At 31.6% G+C, this 20,803-nt stretch overlaps 2 protein-coding genes across 2 annotated transcripts; one reads left to right on the top strand and one right to left on the bottom strand.

The window, feature by feature from the left end:
* Window positions 1-311: 311 nt before the first annotated feature.
* LOC105168300 (Ribosomal protein L18e/L15 superfamily protein) lies at window positions 312-974 on the top strand. Its single transcript, XM_011088326.3, has one exon. The coding sequence runs from the start codon at window positions 394-396 to the stop codon at window positions 832-834; it is 441 nt and encodes a 146-aa protein (XP_011086628.1). The 5' UTR covers window positions 312-393; the 3' UTR covers window positions 835-974.
* Window positions 975-1,533: 559 nt separating this feature from the next.
* LOC105168299 (protein DETOXIFICATION 29) lies at window positions 1,534-9,295 on the bottom strand. Its single transcript, XM_011088325.3, has 8 exons — window positions 8,816-9,295; window positions 8,195-8,736; window positions 6,463-6,549; window positions 3,403-3,459; window positions 3,030-3,268; window positions 2,283-2,401; window positions 1,964-2,050; window positions 1,534-1,860 (listed from the first exon to the last, which is right to left on the bottom strand). The coding sequence occupies exons 1-8, from the start codon at window positions 9,173-9,175 to the stop codon at window positions 1,768-1,770; spliced, it is 1,584 nt and encodes a 527-aa protein (XP_011086627.2). The 5' UTR covers window positions 9,176-9,295; the 3' UTR covers window positions 1,534-1,767.
* Window positions 9,296-20,803: the final 11,508 nt, after the last annotated feature.

Below are 20,803 nucleotides of genomic sequence, written 5' to 3'. Positions count from 1 at the left end.
TTATATTTATAATAAAAATTAATGATTTTTCGATTAATATATAATTAATTTATAACTAACAAATTGATATTACATTATATACTTTTTGAAAGTTTTATTTAATCCGATTCAAATACAGTTGGGGGCGTCGAAGCCCAATCCAGTTCAAGACTTCAAGCCCGTTCCAAAGAAGCCCTACCTTTAACCCCAGGGCCCAAATTTCGATCACTAATGACGTGAACTTCCATCTATGCCCCTCATTCCTCAGCACTAACCAGAATCACCCCAAGGCTATAAAAGTACTTTCACAAATCCAAAACCCTCAAATACCAAGTCCTTCATCTCCCCCTTTCACCACCCCCTTCACGCCAACGCCGCCGTCACACGCACACACAGAACACGCGGTAAACCGTCATGACCACCCGCTTCAAGAAGAACAGGAAGAAGCGAGGCCATGTCAGCGCCGGGCATGGCCGCATCGGGAAACACCGCAAGCACCCGGGAGGCCGCGGGAACGCCGGTGGCATGCACCACCACCGCATCCTGTTCGACAAGTACCACCCTGGGTACTTCGGGAAAGTGGGTATGCGGTATTTCCACAAGCTCCGCAACAAGTTCCATTGCCCCATCGTCAACGTAGACAAACTCTGGTCGATGATCCCCCAGGAAGTCAAGGACAAGGCGTCCAAGGACAATGTCCCGTTGATCGACGTCACCCAGTTCGGATACTTCAAGGTTTTGGGGAAGGGTGCGTTGCCGGAGAACAAGCCGGTAGTGGTGAAGGCGAAGCTTGTCTCCAAGGTTGCGGAAAAGAAGATCAAGGAGGCTGGTGGCGCCGTTGTGCTCACTGCTTAAGATTCTCTTGTTTTTTGTTATTTTCTAAAAATATGGAGGGTTTAGATACAATTTTGGAGTTTTGGGACTGGATTTTGTCACTGTTATCTTTTGTTTAAGCTGATTTAGACTTGTTTATGTTGAAAAGGTTGTTCCTTTTATGTTTTTTTGTGTCTGATTACTGCTGCTGAATTCTTGCAAAATTGTCCAGTACTCTCTTCATGCTGTTTTATGAAATAATTCTTGCTGCAGCTATGATGCAAGAAACTCCTGATGAACTGATATATATGATAACAAATTCATTTCTTTGTTGTCTGGTTGGTGTGATGGGTCGAATCAAATCAATTACTAAACTTATTAATCCCAGACTCTTTGTGAACTGTATATTAAACATGATGTGTACATTAAACATGAGGATTTCATTTGTTGCCCGATTGGTTGAGGAATGGTTAGATCCGATTTAAATCATATCAATCACTAATGATCTTATTAGTCTCGACTCTTTTTGAACTGTACATTAAACATGACAAAGGAATTTCATTTGTTGCTTGATTGGTCTAGGTTTGGTCAAACAAGATTTGAACTAATTTTACTTCTCATCGACTAAAAGTATGACGGATATTTATTTTAGAAGTATCATGAATGTCTTTGCAAGACATAGAATTAAGTATGTCTGATTCATTTCATATTAATATAACTTACAAATTGAGGAATCCCATAAATACAAACACAAGTCTTTATATTTCTCTTCAAAACTTTAGGTCAAGAAACAAAGCAAAAATACTTCAAAAAAATGACACCAAACAAAGAATTCTTCAATTCTCATCAATCTTGACAAACTATAAATTACACACAATTTTCATCATACTGGACTCTACTCGCTCTATATTACACCAAATCAAGAATTCTCCAAATGCGCACACAAAATCCAGAGGCTTCTTTCTGCTGAATCTTTCATAGATAGTTTATTTCTCGACCGTCGTTTGTTTTAGCCTCTCTTTGATCTCCTCCACCCCACAGCTTGATCCTCTGAGCTGCAGCTGACGCCTGAATCACAACCCCACAAACGTATTAGGTATTCACAAGTCGAGAAATAAACGCACTAGCCAAATACAGTGTGCAATTCTGCTATGCATGCATGTGTTCTTACCTCTTTGTTCCAATTAGTTTTGTAAACAATCCAGAAGAGCACCATTGTTTGTAGAACCGTTCCTGCTACCATTCCGTACCATATTCCCTGTAAATTAATTGCAAATCCCATTTGCGACTGTATGTTAGTACTCTTATTCTGTATAATCTCATTTTAGAAATTCCGGGTTGTATTCATCATATATTCAATTCTTTATGGTGCATGTATTGGTGTATGAACGATTGTCATATACCCCTCATTTTTAAGAAAATGAGTTATGTTTCAACCATCTACCTACTCAATATAACAAAACTGTAGCATGTAACGAACGTATACTCACTTTTACACCCATGTTGAGGGCATATCCCATTATTAGACCCACGGGAATACCAAACACGTAGTAGCATGCGATATTCACATAGGCAACCAACGCTTGCCATCCAGCTCCGATAGCCACTCCTGCACCACAAAGGTTTCTTCTGTCAATAAATCTAAACTTTTTCATCTAAAATTTGGAATTTTACAAAACAAGGCGTTATGTAAGATTTGTAGATTCTGCAGTCCACAATCACGTTTCAACTCGTTGTTATACCTATAAGTATATATCTGTGACGTGCGTTCTTTAACATGAAAGTAAGACAGAAACAATAAATTTAGTTTGGGGGGGGGGGGGATTCACAACCACTTAAAATAAGCATTTTTCAGTTTATAGTTGAAAATAAATTTAAAGAAAGTACATTTGGCTTATATTTTCTGCTTTTAAATTGCTTAAATTTAGCTCATTTAAGCCAAAGTTATAAGTAGTTTCTAACCAACTCCTGCAACTTATGGTAAAATTATAAATATGTTATTTTTCCAAATTACACTCCCAACTCCTAATTTTAACTCTTATATTTTACGCTTTTTGTTGTTCTTTTCAAACACTCCTGACTTGCACTCAACTTTTTCTGCAACTTATTCCAATCATAAAACAAAAGCTATAGTCGAACACCTTTTAGTAGATTATAGTAAAAGAACGAAATACTATGATCTTGAAATCAAAGATTTAGAGCATTAGACTGAGAGTGAAGAAAGAACAGTGAGGTACCTGAAAGAGCAGGTTGAACATTGTTGACCACAATGCAGAATGCAAGCAATGGTGTGAGCTGATACACGAGATCTATGACTTCCGAACTGTTTGAAAATAAGTAAGGATACTGTTTCTGGAAGATGAGGAGAACGATGGATATTAGGAGGCCGATGACAAAGGCAGATATCACCACCACCAAAACAGAAAATTTCGCCGTTCTTGGATGAGATGCCCCTAATTCGTTCGACACTCTTACGCTGAAATTTTATTCGGTTGCATGCAAAAAAGAGCAAAACACAAACAAAAGAGAAAAGAAATCCCTGTGAGATATACATATGAAGTTGCAGATTTATTGCAGTTTTACATGTTGAGAGTTCAATGAGTTTATTACCTTATTGCTGCATTGAATCCAATGGCTACCATGACAGCCCACCCCACTATGTTTGTGCTGCAAGACATAAAGGATGAAACATAAGCACTTCAAATGCATTTGGTTCACTTTTCATGCATGTATAAATGTCTAAAGGGACTTTTAAATGTTTGAAGGCAATTTTAGCAAGTATGAGATGACGATCAAATCCTGAATGATCCGTCTACACAGTCGATGCGTGTGCTTGAAATTTTTAAATACAAAATTATAAATATTTGTTAAGTTTGTTTAATTATAAAATGAAGTTCTTTTAATCATCTAATATATTTAATGGGTTTAAATTTAAGTAAAAGATAAATCTTAAATAAAGGGCGAGAAAAGTGAGCATAGAGAAGACGAGAAAAATACTAATTTTCGTAGTCTGATTTTAAATAAGATTAACTTTGAAATAACATAAATAAAAACAATTAAAAGTCATTGACGCTTTACTAATAGTATAGATTATAAACAAAATAAGACGATAAAAATATCCGATTTCTAAATAAATTTTTTTTAAATCATATTATTATATATACGAATATGATCTTATGCAAGCCGCAAAGTGATATTCTCTTATATATCAAACTCTTGTTCACAATTAGTACGGGCATAGCCCCTTGTTAAAAAAATCATAACTCAAAACTTAAGTCCGTTCAAACTTGAATCAGTTACACAACAAGTGTAATAATACATTTATTTTGTAATTTATGTATAATTCAAAGAGAATGACCAATCATATAGCAAGTGAATTACACTTGCTATGTAATTCGACCAAATTCGATCTAGATAAGAGTTTTTCCTTTTGTACTTAACAGCAAGTTAAATATGAAAAATATGAAAGTGTTGATCACTTTGTCAACTCTCAACTCACATGATAGAAAAAGATCATTTTGAAAAGGCAAAATTGGTCCGGTATATAAAAAGGCGGTAACCATAGTCGTGAAAGTAATGAATTGGCAACTTTAGTCCTACAAATTTTGATTTAGCGACAGAAATTAGCTAGAAATTAGTCAGAGCAATTGGGGAGTAGGGTTTTTCCTGCCAGCTGGACTAGACTAAATCCTAATCCCCAAATTACTCCTATTAATTTTTCGATATTTTTTGCTAAAAAGACCGATTAAAATTTATAAAACTAAAATTGTTAGTTCAATACTTACGGTTGCTGAAATACGGTTGCTACCCCACCCCCATTATATTGCCATTTAAAAAAATAAAAAACATTGTGATTGAACATTTGAAAAAGAAGTGATTGGAACAGAAAGAGTGGCGGATCCATGTTCCCAGTCATGGCCTACACTATATATAATTTGGAATTTGACCTAATTCCTATTTTTTTTAGCTTTCTTGAGCCTACCAAAGACTTTGTGTTAGGTTCAAGTCTTTTCCACATGCAAAATTCCACCTGCCTCGCCTAATAATAGATGCTACTGTGCGTGGGACTTTTGTAAATAAATATATATACATATGCATTATTGATTTAATATTTTTGAAAAATAATTGTTATTTTTTAAAAGTATATATTGAACAATAACAAAAATAAAAAAGTTATTGAAAGAAAAACTAGAGGAGGAAAAACAAATAAAGAGAACAAAAATGAAAATTAGTGACTAATTAAAAAAATTACAAAAATAATTAGCTGAAAAATTAAAGATATAAAATTAATGAGACCTCATTTAACTGACGAAGTTGAAGTCTTATGATCTTAGAGGTCTGAGTTCGAATTCCATTATGTGCACAGAATATTGTCTATTGCATAGTAGGAGTTGTTATAGAAATGATTGTAATTGTAATCGATTTATTTAATTGATAATAGTTCATTACTTTTACTTCAAAAAAAAAATTAAAAACACGAAAAATATACTCTTCAAATATAAAGAAGTATAAGTAATTAGAAACTTTTATAAGGCGAGTCCAAGATATCAGTCAAAATTAATGGTGAATTTACCATTATCTTTTGTAGTGACGTATCTTGTATGTGTTCTTATGGAAAGGAATTTGTCCATTTTTCGGGATCTCAAAGGGGTGTGGAAACACATAAAAACTCCATATAATCTGATTGGTACGACATAAAAAACCAATAATATGATTACAAAAGAATAAACATGATAGTATATTTTTTGTTAAAAAATAACATGAAATATTCAAAATAAATAAATAATTATACTGATACAAATATTTAATAGTATAATTAATATTTTAAAATAATTAATATTACAATATCACACACCACGTCAACAAGTGAGCAACGCCTTTATTTCTTATATCAGTATAAATTATACACTTAATATTTAACGAGGTTCAATTAATTAGTGAATTAGATCTTTCTAGCTTTTACCCAAACTAAAAATAAATAAATAAAAAGGAAAAAAACAAAATTATTGACCCCCCAACCCCCATACTATGAATAAAACCGACAAGAACGTACGTAGATGTATTGATAGGTCAAGAAAGATGACAACTGTTGTCAGATTCCCTACTTTAAGTACTCACAAATCAGAATTCGTCACGTCCTCAACCCCCCACTGTATAATAATGGAGCCCCCTTTCTGAGTTTTGACTAAGGAAGAAGAGTCGTATACGAGTATTGGTATTATTTAAATTTTTACTATAATCAATTAATATTTATTATGATTTTTAATTATAGATAAAATATTTACTATGATTTTGATCATAATTAATATTTTGACGACATTAACAAAAATTCAATAATAGTCATTAATCTTTACGGAGTCGTAGTTGATTTGTATTTATCATGATTTTTTTCTTTTGACTATAATAATTAATTATAGTGAAAAATTATACTCTTTTTAATGTATCTATGCATATGGTCAGAGAAAAATACTAATTTAAATTATATTTTGGTTGAATTTAAATGAATTATGTAATAAGTAATTAACGTAAAATTTAAAAAATAATTAATTATACAACAAGTATATTTCACTTATTTTGTAACTAATTTAATTTACTCCAACTAAATTTGTGTTAGAATTTTTATGGACTAAAATTAAATTAAATAAAAAAAAAGGAGTAGATAAATATTACCATATGGATAGAGCATCCACAGCAATCTCTGCATTCTTCAAGTATCCAGCGAACAACACCAATGCCATGAAGTACCACGTTTCCAAGCTATCCACACCAAAGTCAAATGAACATGTCATGGTCTTATGACACATTTTAGGCACGACAACATTTATTTGTTTGACAAGACCAAGAAAAGTTATGTCGTGAATTCGAAAAATAAATATATCACATCAATTATAATCATTATATTTTTTTATCTTACCTAAAATATTCTACACGTCTCATTCCAGGTGATCGTTACTCAGAAAAACATCTCATCTCATTTTTTCCCACTGAAATGAGATGAAGTACCAAGCAATGACCGGAAGTTCTATTTTGTTTTGTTCAGGATTATTATGCATACACCCACAAACATACTAATCGAACCCAATCAATCACACATTATTATATAATTTATTCTATTATGTCCTAGAATTTCCACATACGTATATACATGCTTTTCAATTAGGAAATTTTTTAAAATAAAATAAAAACCTATTAATTGATAAAAAGCATGCTAATATTCTTGTCGACAATTACTTGTACAGAATTTTTAAAATAATGGGTCCAAATAAGATCAGTCGTTATCATATATGATAGCGATCGGATTTCAGAACTCCCCCATAAACTCCAAAACTACATTTTTACTATACTTAGAAAACTATGGTTATTTTCAAGATTAATTAAATCATATTCATTTATCATGCCAAGTAAAGAGATACGTATTAAATTAAAATCCAATGATTAATACATAGAATTGAAAAGGAGGAGGCCCACGAATTATTAATAAATACCGATAGCCATATAGTTCAACAAATTCACTGTGATTGATGCCAATTCCCCACCTACCTTCAAAAGTTTTACAACACTAATTTCAAATATAATTATTACATTTATGTCGGACATAAGATGCCCTGATTTGGAGATCATGTGTCGTTGACCTGCCATTCCATCTCCATCCACGGAATTTTTTGTTCCAAATTCAGTGTCGTTAATTGAATAAATATATAATAAATTTGGAATTAAAAAAAAATTAACTCGGACATGATTAGATTAAACTTGAAATAATAATATAAAGAGTATAATACACTTTAAATGCAGTTTAATTAATTTAATTGAATCAAATTTGGTTGGCACAGAAATTTTCTTGGAATAAAAAGTTGAGACAGCTAAAATTGCGGAAACAAAATGATGGGCAACAGAAAGTCACTGAGGCACTTTAGGCATGTGATTTTTCCGTACATCTCATGAGAGTACCATGCTTTCTTGAAATTCTTGTCGAAAGGTAATGAACTTTACATTGTAAATAATGTCAAATTTATAAAAAGATACCGTATTATTTAAGAAAAGATTTCATGTATTATAATCATGCAAGAAATTTATCAAAAACTCAACATAGTATTTGGATTCGTTTTCGAATTGTTTTATGAAAATAAAGAGAAAAAAAATAAAGACAAATAAATATACATTAAAAATAATATGAATGTTTCGATTTGTTTTTAGAGATAATTTTAAATAAGTATAGTATGTTTAATATTGTATTTTGATATACAAAAATTACTATTCATTATATATATATATATATATATTCGTACTAAAACAATTAAAGACAATCAAAACATTAAGTAGTAACTCAAAAATAAAAACAAACTTAGTGCAGATATTGCCGAAATATGAATTCAAGGACTTTAGATAGTTGAAAGTTACTCACCACAACATCACCGCTGATGCCAGAGACAATCTCATGAAACCCCAGAGATTCTGAAACGCCCTCCATGAAAATCCCGTCCAAGCTCTACCGCACGTCCCGCTGAATATGTACACCAGCTGCGCCACCACTATGAACCACCAGGACGCGTTCAGCACCACCGCGCCGCCAGCCATTCCCCACCCGAGTTTCAGCATCAGCAGCCAGCTGAACAGTACGTGCAACGCCAGCGCCACCATGGAGATCCAGGCCATCGCCATGATCTTGCTCTGGGCCTGCAAGAACTTTGCGATCGGGAAATTCAACGCGTAGGCGTAGAGCTGAGGAATCATCCACAGGGCGAATTTCCCGGCCAACCGCGATATGTCCTCCGCTTGGCCGATCAATTGCAAAAATGGGAAGGCAAAGATGTAGATAAACGTCAACAGGAAGGCCGTCGTGAGAAGGATAACCCACGATCTTTGCATATAGACGCCCAGCATCTCTATCTGTCCAGCCCCGTACGCCTGCCCGCACAGCGTCTCCAGCGCGCTTCCCATTCCCAACTGCGCAAACATAAATCCACACAAACTTTAAATTCCAGGCATCAATTTGCAACAAAAGATTCAGGTTATTATTAATTACCATGACGCCGAAGGATAAACCGGCGATGACGGTGTTCTCGATGGAGAAGGCAGCGAGATCGAGGGTGCCGACATGGCCAGCGAATGTTTGGGTGATGGCGCCGAGAGAGTACTGGCAAATGGAGGTGAAGATGGCGGGACCGGCTAAATACCAGAGCTTTTTGGATTCCCTGGTGAAGGCCTTGAAGAAGCGGCGGGGGCTGACGATGGGAGGAATATCGTCGCCGTCATCGACGAAGGAAGAAACAAAGGAATGAGTGGACCATCTGTAGGCCAAATAATCCTGGATGGAGAGCTCAGGTTCTTGCTGGTCATCGTCCGGCGGGGGAAGAAGCGGCTGCTTGGAAGTACTGTTCTCCATCTCGCCACAGTATTCCAGGCGGCACCAGCTGTCTTGAGAATTGATTTGGTGATCTGAATCGGGTGTTGGATATTTATGGTGTGTGGGATAGGACTTGGATTTGAAAGACAGATGGAGTAATAATGAATGGTGAATCGGGTCACAGTTAATGAATAATTGGACAAGGAAGTGTACGAGTTAGGATAGTGTGAAACGGCACTTCATAGCCATCTTAACAATGGGAAGTTGGGAAATTTTATCACGAGTACGATTCCATAAAATCTTAATTAAATAATATAACAAAAGTGAAATATATTTATTGTATACTGTTTAGAAACATGATCAATCATATAGTAAATGAGATACACTTATTTTGTGACTGATTTGGTTCCGTCAAACTTAATTCGATAAAGAATTTTTCAAATTTGATTTGATCGAACTAAATCAATCACTGAACAAGTATATTACACTTGCTATATGACATATCACTTTTCTTGAATTGTACACCAAATCACAAGATTGAGATTTCATAAAGAAGTTTGAGATTATGAATTCGATTTGTTTCGAATGTGTGGGTACTTATTTTATTTTATATAAAATTATTATTATTTATTTATTTTTAGTTATTTATTGAATTGACGTAATTTATCTATTAGAGTTAGTCATACTGATTTATCAGTTGAATTAATATATTAATAGAGAAAAAATAAAAAAATAAAAAGAAAGAAACGGCACTGCTTCTCCTCCTTACTTTTATATTATTGCTACAACAGTTTAAATTTTCTATTTAGAATTACTCTTTCATTTCTATACTAATATATATAACAAAAAAAAAAAATAATTCTCAATCCCAATCGATTTGTGACCACGAACACAAAATTTCAAAATATTAATTATATATTTAAATATAATGAGATATATTTATTTCAACTAATTCATATCTTTGAAAAAGAAAATCACTTCTCATTCACATATGATAGTTCGGGGCACAATAATACCAAATTTCAAAATACTAATTATACCTATAATATCTATACTAATATAATTATTTATGTATTTTGAATGATTCATGTTATTTTTTTAACTGTTAATCTATTATCATATTTATTTTATACTTTCATTTGTATTTATTACTTGCTCCACTTTTAATTATATGCTAATTTTTATTTTTAAGCTATGTATGGTGTCAATCAAAGTATTGCATGTCATGGTGACTTGTCCGATTTGGACACTATACTTATGTGGTTTTAATGAAATTGAGTCAGCAGATGTTGCCAGTACAAGAAAAGTTGGATTTGTATTCAGTCCCGTCAGAACTCGTGAGTTTCTTATTTCAGCTGCGGACAAATTAATTTATCGACTTACCTAATTGATTAGCACCTATATTATTAAAATGGAAAAAGAGTTACAATTATTATTATTACTTATAGAAAAAAGATATCAAAGAATATTAATTAATCATGATAAATTTGTACTTAATTAATATATTTAGAATTAATGAGATGTTAAGATCGCGGAAAATCTTTCTTTATTAATATAATATATATATATATTCGGGAAACCTACTGGAAATTAAAACCAATGAGTACATGCAAAAATCAGGAACTACTTGCTTTTCACAAAAGAGTTTATTAGACTTCAATATTATAATTTATTTTTATTTTTACACGCTTTTCCCAAAATATATCAAATAATTAAATATTTTTCATAATTTTAACGTATTAGGAAAAACATAGAGATAAGTATTCCTAACACATTTCAACCTCGTGGCAAGTATCCGAATAGAAATCTTTCATTTTTAATTTAGTCGAAAGATCTCTTACAATGACTTGAAGGTCTATTCATATTGTTGGGGTCACTTTTACCCCTCAAACATTATCTACGTGTAAACAATATGTTTTCGGTAAACACTATGAAAATCAGTTTGTTTGTGACGGAATTTTGGGATCCATCCCGACAAACAAATTGTGACGGAATTTGTAGCAATAAATGAAGTTATAAAATTATTGAGACAAAAAGTGCACCCATCACAAACTTTGCAGCGACCTCAAAGTTTAGTCCCAAAATTCATTTGTGTGACGAAACCAAAAAATTATTTTGCGATGAATAATTATAAAACTTTGAATTTAATTATGGGACGAATTTTGTGACATGCACGTAACATTGCATGGTAGTCACAAATTTTTGGGACGAATTTGTGACATTCAAATCCATCTCAAATTCGTCACAAAAAGCATAATGAATTTTGGGACAAACTTGTGAACCAACTATTTTGCGATAACTACAATTTCGTCACAAAATTTTTGACTTATTTTGGGACAGATTTGCGATAATTTTTTTGGAAATTAATTTCATAATTTGCAATAAATAATAAATTCTAAAAATATTTTGATGATCAATTTATAAATGGCAACAAATTTAGAATTTTTTATACAAAATAAAATAAATTAAAATTTACTGTAGACAACTAATTAGTTGATAATATGTCCATTGCCGAAATGTTTAAATTATTCGGTTCCAAACTTTACCCAAAAAATATTTTGGTGATTACAAATAGTTGTTACAATAAAAATAAAAAATAAAAAAAGAATTACCACATATATTTAATGATATTTGATCAATAATGATCATGAATGTAGTTACACTTGTACAATAATTAATGTACGAATACTACAAATAATTATAATACTTCACCAAATAATTAATAAAATATCTCATCATTATTTAAATAATATATAGGTTATTTATTGTTTAAATGCAACACATATACATATTACTTGAAAGTTTATACTCATAAAAATGGCTGTAATTTGCTCTAAATAGTTAATTTCGTTTCAGGATATATATACCATGCAAGGACACAGTGCCAACACATTGAGTGGCCGTAATTTGTGGATTTCAAATGCATATCTCAAAGAGACTTTCTTGCAGAAAAAGAAGACAAAGAACAACAGTGGTCCTGCCCAATTTTTGTCCCTTGAAAGTGTACATGATTTCATTTTTTTCCGCATTCAGACAAGTAAAAACAGGTTAAATTCTTGCTGTCAGAAAAACAATGTTGGAAACGTTGGTGAACCATAAATATATATAGAATAATTATATCTACATTCCATGCTTTATACTCTATTTTCATAACGCTTTAATACTTCCCCCTCTAAGTATCAACGTTATTTACATAAATTATTTCTGTTTTTTTAAAAAATTATAGATACACCACCAAAACGTCAACAACATTACACGCACTGACAAACTACTACCTTGTTTTTTGACTGTCCGGGATGAATTGATACAAATAAATCATAGATTACAGTGTATATATAATTAACACATATATATGTATATATGTATATATTTATATGCTCTTTGAATATTAAAACGTGCAAAGTGCAAGTTCTTTCAATCTCTCCAATAATGTGCTAGAAATCTTGAAGAAATTGACATGGTGTCAACCACCCAAATAGAATACCAAACAGATAAGAGAAGATGCACAGGAAAAACCCTAATCTAAAATAAGGGGCAAAATATTTTTTTAATCCCATAAAATAAGGATAAAATATTTTTTTGGTACTATAATTTTGGCAGGTATTTTCTTTAACCTTATAAAACTCATAATCACGTATTTTTAGTACCAAAAAGTCACGTGCATTGTAGTTTTGAGACTAAAAAGGCCCAAAATCACATTTTTTGGAACTAAAAAGATATGATTTGAGTTTTATGGGACTAAAAGTGTCACCTGCTATAATTGTGGTATAAAAAAAAATTCTATCCTTATTTTGTGAGATCAAAAAAATATTTTGTCCCTAAAATAAGGTCCAATCGCGCCTAACCCTCCTTTAAGAAAGATTACAATTATATTATAAGTTTTAATCATCAATAATATATGACAATTGTCAATATTGAACATTTCCGTAGAACTCGAAACAATTGACCTTCTTATTATAGGTTCGTCAATTGAATAAGGTCTAATAGGCAATCATAATCAAATCACACACGTAGTAGAGTATCTCATACTTATTACTTAATTGACATACAATTTCTTTAAAAAAGCGATAATTATCTGTACATTTATTTAATTGAAGTGCATTATTTTGGTGTTTTTTTTATTTTTAATATTTTTTGTTTATTCAATTGATACATATTTTTAAAGTAATAATTAATTTTTAAAACACAAAATTAATTATAAGTATAGTTAAGCGTACCACATATACTAATATACAATTAAGAATACATGGTAATTGGCTGCATTTATGTTTGAGAGCTTATAATTTCTATAGAACTGTTCGGTAATACTTTTTTCTAAAGAACTTAAAAGATTGAAAGATTATAAGATATTTAGAATTTTATAAACTCTTTAATAAAATTCAATCATTTTTTTACAAAATTTTTTAAATTCTTTAATCTTACCCGACAAAAACATACTTATAATTTTATTATGATCTTATTTTTAATTATACTTAATTTTTTCCCTAAGCAAATATATATCTGTGCATAAAATTTTAAGCTCTAATATTTTGATTGTTTCGATCTTTACTACAGTATAAGGAGCTCATTACGTCAAATACTCTATCATCAATTTTTTAATCTTAACAATTTAAGAACTAATGTAAAAATAAAATTTAATTTATTATAAGTTCATGTATACTTAGCCACAGACCCTACGACACTTACATATTGGATATGGATGAATTCAAAATGGACAAAAGCTTTGGTCCGTAGAAGAACAGTCATTTGCCATTATATCATTTGTAATTATTTGAATATCGACAAAATTCGAATACTAAATTGTAATAGAACCGATAGACATGATTGTAGCAGAATATGTGCACGTTTATTTAGATCTCCGTACAAATAATTTAATGTACAAGACAAAAATGTAAAAAGAAAAATATGAGAAAATTTAATAATTAAAACCTTTTGCGGCGTGCAAAATTCAGACGAGGAATCTGCTTTTCTAAACCGTAGATGACAGCCAGCCGTATACCAACTTTTTCAATTTGTCTCCAATCAAAATATCCTTTGTCCAGTTTAGCTTTTTCATAAATACGGTGATTATATAATTAAGTGAAAATTATATTAATTTATGAATTATATTAAATAAGAGAAATATCTGTTATAATAAATGTACGTTGAATGAAATAAAAACCGATATACAGAGTATCTGTACAGTTAATTGAGCATTAGAGACAACATTTAGCAAGACATGCATAGTGTTCTTTGGAGGAGTAATAATAAAATCAAAGATTTTAATTATATTATGAATTTTAATTATCAATAATAAATATAATAATTATTAATATTAACTATTTATAACTAGTCAATAACTATTATAGTAAACCATCAATTACTATTAATTAAAGTTGACCGATATCTACACATTTGTGGAACTCAAATTATCATAAAATCTTAATTTCGCCTACTAAGTTAAGTTGCATTAGCTTGAAAGTTTGAGTTAGTTGAAATTGGTAAAGTTGAAAAATATAAATAAACATTGAAGTTTAAAAAGTTTTAAAGAATTACTATGCCAACTATTGTTAATATATATCTAAGAGACAATTAATTATATTTACACTGCCTTATATATGATTTATTTATATAAATCACCCTCTTGCTTTTTTCGTAATTATGAAAATCACCCTAGCTGGAAAAAAAAAAGTAAGAATAATATGTGTAATATTGTTAACATTTTTGAAAGGTGAATGTGCAATTTTCTAAAAAGCAGGATTGATTTGTATAGATGATGTCGATATTTTTTAGTTGGTATATATGTAATTTTTTAAAAGGTATATATAAATAATTTGTGTAGATAAATTATATATCCAGAAGTATAAATGTTATTATCCCTATATTTAAATCAGAAAAAATGATGTATAAATAGAATCGTAATATATAAATGTTACAAAGTATGATAAATGGGTTTATTTCACTTTTCATATCCAGAGTATACCACTTTTTAAATTTTAGTACCCAGATTTCCAAGTCATCAAACTTAGTAGCAAAAGTTTTTAGTTTTTCATCCACTTGAGTACCCTCTGTTAAGTTGACTGTTAAAACTAATGATCGACCCAATTATAGAGGGAAAATTAGGCTGAAATTTGCCTATGTAAGGGCATGTCTGATTTTTAGTTTATTCAACACATACAAATAAAAATTCTATTTTAATTCTTTTCAATTTCAATTTCATAATTTAAAAAAAAAACATATTTAATTCAATTTCTATAAAAAAATTTTAATGAAAAACTACTTTTTTTTTTAATTTTTTCTTTTTGTTTGGCCACAACGCAAATGTTGTCATTCTCTATTTATCAAGGGTGTATGCTATAATTTTTCATACTTTTCTTTTAATTATTTTAACAAATATTTTTTTTTCGCTTTTTCTGTAACTAGTGAAATAGAAAGTTTTAATAAATTTATAAACAAAATTCTTGTAGCCAAAAACAATAATTGAAATGTATTTTTTATTTTGTGCACAAACAACAGGTATTTATCAAAATATTGATATGCAATTTTATTTGACTCAAAAGTACATTGGCATCCTTTGAGTGGCTTATTCATTTTTTTCCTGTTTATTTTTCGTGAAAAATGCTAGTAGTGATTGAACATAACACTCTATTTGTTTTCTTAAATTATTACTAGACAAAATTATCTTTAAATTACTTCGCATTTAGCATGCATGTTTAATTCCTAATATTTTAACTGGGAGAAAATATTTGAATTGGTATTTCCATAATAATTTGAATTAGTATTTTTTTTATAGAAATTGGGTTAATTATTATTTTTTACATTATTGTCCTCAATTATAAAATTAAAATTAAAATACAATTTTTTGGTGTGTTGAATAAAATGGCATCCAAAAACATGCCCTTATATAGACAAGATCCCGCCTAGTTTTGCTCCAAAATTACCATTTATTTTAACGGTCAATCTAACGGAGGGTACTCAGGCATATGAAAATTAAGAATTTTGGATATCAAGTCTGATGACTTGAAAACTTGAGATACTAAAACTAAAAAAAATGATTATACTTTAGGTGTGAAAAATGAAATAATTCCTATGAAAAATTGAGCGAAATTATTTTAATTAGAAATATAGAATCGTCTGTTCAAAACTTCAAATTGGTTTAGAAATCTTAAGTGATGCTCTTTTTTGGCATGATTTTTTTTTAAAGTCGAAATCAGGTGTTATATCAAATTGTCTGGGCATCAGCTTGAATAATGCTGAACAAAGTGGATGGAGGATCACCCCCCACTGGAGATAAAGAGGTTGCTTTAGCTAGACAATGAGCAACCAAGCTGGTAGTGCGTCTAGCAAGAAGGAGCGCCACGAGGGCCTCACCATGTTCAGGATTTGTGACCCCAGACAACGTTGAAGTACGCCATGCCACACACCCGCCAACTTCATGGTCTCTCGCACAATTTATTGCCAACAAGGACTTGCTTGATTAATTAGTAATGTTGATGTCTCATAACTAAATGAATTGTGGGTTCAAAATTCACGAATATAGGTATATTTTGCCTACTCTTATAGTAGTTTCTCATTTTTTTTGTTTCGACTGAACATATTTATTGATTTTGAATTTTTAATGTATTAAATCAAATTTTGAGATTAAATGTATTAATAATACAATGAATAGCATAATACCTTTAAAAAAAAGTTGCACAATTTATTCAAGTTAAGATCTTCCACAACAAGTAAATCGTAGCAATATTTTCTTGGACCAGGTTGTTAGCGCTTGGTACAATCACTCATATTTGGCTGATTTTAATTACCACAAATTGACTGTGATTGCTATCTTGGAAGGCCCATGTGCTGGGATCAATTTTGTGTTATTATTTTTGTCATGAACATTGGGTTGACTAATATCCGTAATGTCTCTGTTCGATAGAAAAACTACAACTTTATCTGATGAGTGATAATACAGGCTCACTCATTTTTTAAAATGTCAAACAAGGGATTTAGGGCTCCTATTGCGAAGTCCAGTCGGACCAATCCTGTTGTCCTATGAACAAGGTATTAAGCCCATAGTTCAGATCTTTATGACTAACTTGGTAAGCCCAAAAGTGGGCCCAACTCAATAAGGTGACACAATGGACTACCTGGATCCCATGCCACATAAATTTCTCATGTCTTGGAATATATTATATTGAAACATCTCCAGTAAAACTCTTTCTAGATCCATAATGACTGACCTGGTAGCAACAGGTAAAACTAACTCTACTAAACTTGGGCTGACCAGGCATAACTCATTCAGACAGTCACATTTTCTTCCAGATAAGTCCAAATTTCAACCTTCTTCTTCTTCTTTTTTTTTTTTTTTTGGTTAGTTCAGTAACACATGTAGCTTTCGGACAGTATATCTTGTGTTGCAACTACTTCCGTATTTTTTTCTCATCCAACCTATAAATAGAGGTCATTATGCAACTACATTGGGTAATATTATTCACTTTCACACACAATTGCTCTCGATATTTGGCAAATTCTTTGCATATTTTGGCACTCCATATAGAGTTTTGCACACATTCCAGTATTTTATCATTTCAAATATATTTTTACAACATTGTTCTTACGTCATTATAAGTTTTTCTAATGTTTATTCAATATTTAAATAATAACTTAAACATCATAGTGTTAGAATAGGTGATTAAGAAGCCAATTGAATTTACTACTATTCATCAATCTTTATCGAAGTAATATAACAATGAATAAAATGAGTATTCATCAATGGTTTAAGTGTTCGTTGTGCTTACTACTAACATTGAACGGCTTTTGAACAACACAACGAATGCCCACAGATCGAATTGTTAAACTCGTGGAGTTGGGCTGCACATAGGTCGGTAGTTGTAATACCAAATTTTGAAGGTCGATCCGAAACGCTTCAAGTCGAGGACCTGGAGTGTCCTGTGGAGACTTGCCCTAAGTATTTGTAGCGATGTGTTTCATCAATGGGAGACGTGGGCCGTCTATGCAATTTGAGTGGTTTGACTAGTAAGATAATCGACTAATTGAATTGACTTACAGGAATCGTCTTATGGAAGCCTGTAAGGCCTAGTCGGTATGACTGAAATTTTTTATTTTGATAGTACAAAATTAGTTTTCAAACTTGAGAAATCATGTCAATCTTTTGCATATGAAGACTGTATCTTGACTGTGAAGAGAGGTGATTGTATTGTGAGATATGACCATTATAAGGTTTATCCTTTGCAATCAGAGTATGTAATAAAGACGGTGGATTCCAGCAAAGAATCCATCCCATATTAGTATATAATAATGAGATCTCCTATGCGCTTTGGGATGATTTAGATTTTTTAAGTTTATGACCATAGGCATTGATTGGGTGAGAAAGTATTTCAGTAGAGTAACACTTCTCGCATATGAACCATAGATACTTAATCAAGGATGAGATCGATGCCCAATTCTATGCCATAGACTAAGGCCAGAAGACGGTTGATAGAAGGATCATACTCATATTGAATTGGTGCCGAAATGTTCACACTATTATTCACCTAGTCTCTAGTGTCATGAATTATTGCGAGACAACCACGCATGATGACGAGCATTTCTAGTTATGAGATAATCAGAAATAATTAATTTAATTTAATTTAATTAATTGAGTTGGTCAAACGACCAAGTATAGTTGAATATGAACCTAAAGAGTCCCACACAAATCATGGAAAGTGATGGAATTCATTTAAAATTAATTTCTAAAGAGAAAAATTAATTTGATTGGATTAACTTAATTCTTGAAGAACATAAATGATTGGATCATTTATGAGAGAAAATCCCTTTGGATGGGTGATCCAAAATTTAATTAATTAGATTAATTGAATTTTGAATTTAGTCTTTTGAATTGGTGCCGAAATGTTCACACTATTATTCACCTAGTCTCTAGTGTCATGAATTATTGCGAGACAACCACGCATGATGACGAGCATTTCTAGTTATGAGATAATCAGAAATAATTAATTTAATTTAATTTAATTAATTGAGTTGGTCAAACGACCAAGTATAGTTGAATATGAACCTAAAGAGTCCCACACAAATCATGGAAAGTGATGGAATTCATTTAAAATTAATTTCTAAAGAGAAAAATTAATTTGATTGGATTAACTTAATTCTTGAAGAACATAAATGATTGGATCATTTATGAGAGAAAATCCCTTTGGATGGGTGATCCAAAATTTAATTAATTAGATTAATTGAATTTTGAATTTAGTCTTTTGAATTAATTAAATTAATTTTTAAATAAGTCTTGGACTAATTAATTAGTAGGTTTGTCTAATTAATATATTGGATTCATTAGTTAGTAGAGATGAGCTACAAATAATTAGTTGGACTAATTATGATTTTGAGCTTAATTAATCAAATGGATTGGATTCACTAATTAATTAAGTGCATTTTAAACTTTTGAATATTTTAATTGGTTTAAATATTTACTTGAGCTTCTTCTTTTCATTGGTATTTTATTTGATTAGATTAAATAATAAGATTGGGCCCAATTTAATTTGTTGGACAAGTTAATTGAGTCCGATCTAAGTGCATGCAAGCCCTAGCCCACGTTGACCTTTCCTTGGTTGAAGGTTAACTTTTCCTTAGATTTGAGGGTTGATTTTAGGCCATGTAGACATTGTAATAAGTCCACACACATTGTATATGGTAGTGGAGAGGTGTTGGTAAGGTGAAAGTTACCTTAGAGGTTGAAAGATTAGGTCTTCCTTCCAAATATCAACTACATTCCTATCTCATATAACTTGATACGGGACCGCCCAGATCCCACAAGTGAATCGAAAGGTGGATCTACATTGAATCTCACCCGAATCGCCCTATCTATCCTCCTGAGGAAAGGTTCGGTTTCAAACCTCGGTTCAACATGAGGAGTACGTCATGCTAATGTGCCTTGGATGATTCACATCTCAAGGTCAGGCGCCGATGAGCACATCTTAATGGTCAAAGTGAGTCCCTTTATTCTGAATTCGTTAATTCAGAATGAATCAAATCTCTCCAAGTAGGATTCGGACCTACGACCAATCAGTTAACAGTCGACCGCTCTACCACTGAGCTACTGAGGAACAACGGGAGATTAGATCTCATAGAGTTCAATTCTCGTCCTCAGCCCATGACCAACATGAGCTCGAACCCTTCTTCGTAACGCTCGGAACTTCTTCGTAGTGGCTCCCCTCCATGCCTCATTTAAGAGGGAACCTCAAAATGGCTCTATTTCATTATATTCTATTCATATCCCAATTCCAATCCTTTAATACCCTTTTGGTGTCATTGACATAACCGACGTGGTTTCTAGTCTATCTTTTTCTATTTCTTTTCTATATATGGAAAGTTCAAAAATCATCATATAATAATCTAGAAATTACAATAGAAAAGAAATAAGGGAGGTTTGTGATGATTTTTCAATCTTTTCTACTTGGTGATCTAGTATCCTTATGCATGAAGATAATCAATTTGGTCGTTGTGGTCGGACTCTATTATGGATTTCTGACCACATTCTCCATAGGGCCCTTTTATCTCTTCCTTCTCCGAGCTCAGGTTATGGAAGTTCCTTTTAGTCTAACTATAAGAGGAGATTATATGAAAAATGTAACCGATTCTTTCGTTTCTTTGGGCCATTGGCCATCTGTTGGGAGTTTTGGATTTAATACC

Source organism: Sesamum indicum, linkage group LG8, assembly GCF_026168435.1.
Source record: "Sesamum indicum cultivar Baizhima isolate 11 linkage group LG8, ASM2616843v1, whole genome shotgun sequence".
NCBI classification, from domain to species: Eukaryota; Viridiplantae; Streptophyta; class Magnoliopsida; order Lamiales; family Pedaliaceae; genus Sesamum; species Sesamum indicum.
Note: the sequence above shows the minus strand (reverse complement) of the source record. Positions and strands in the feature narration are given on the sequence as shown.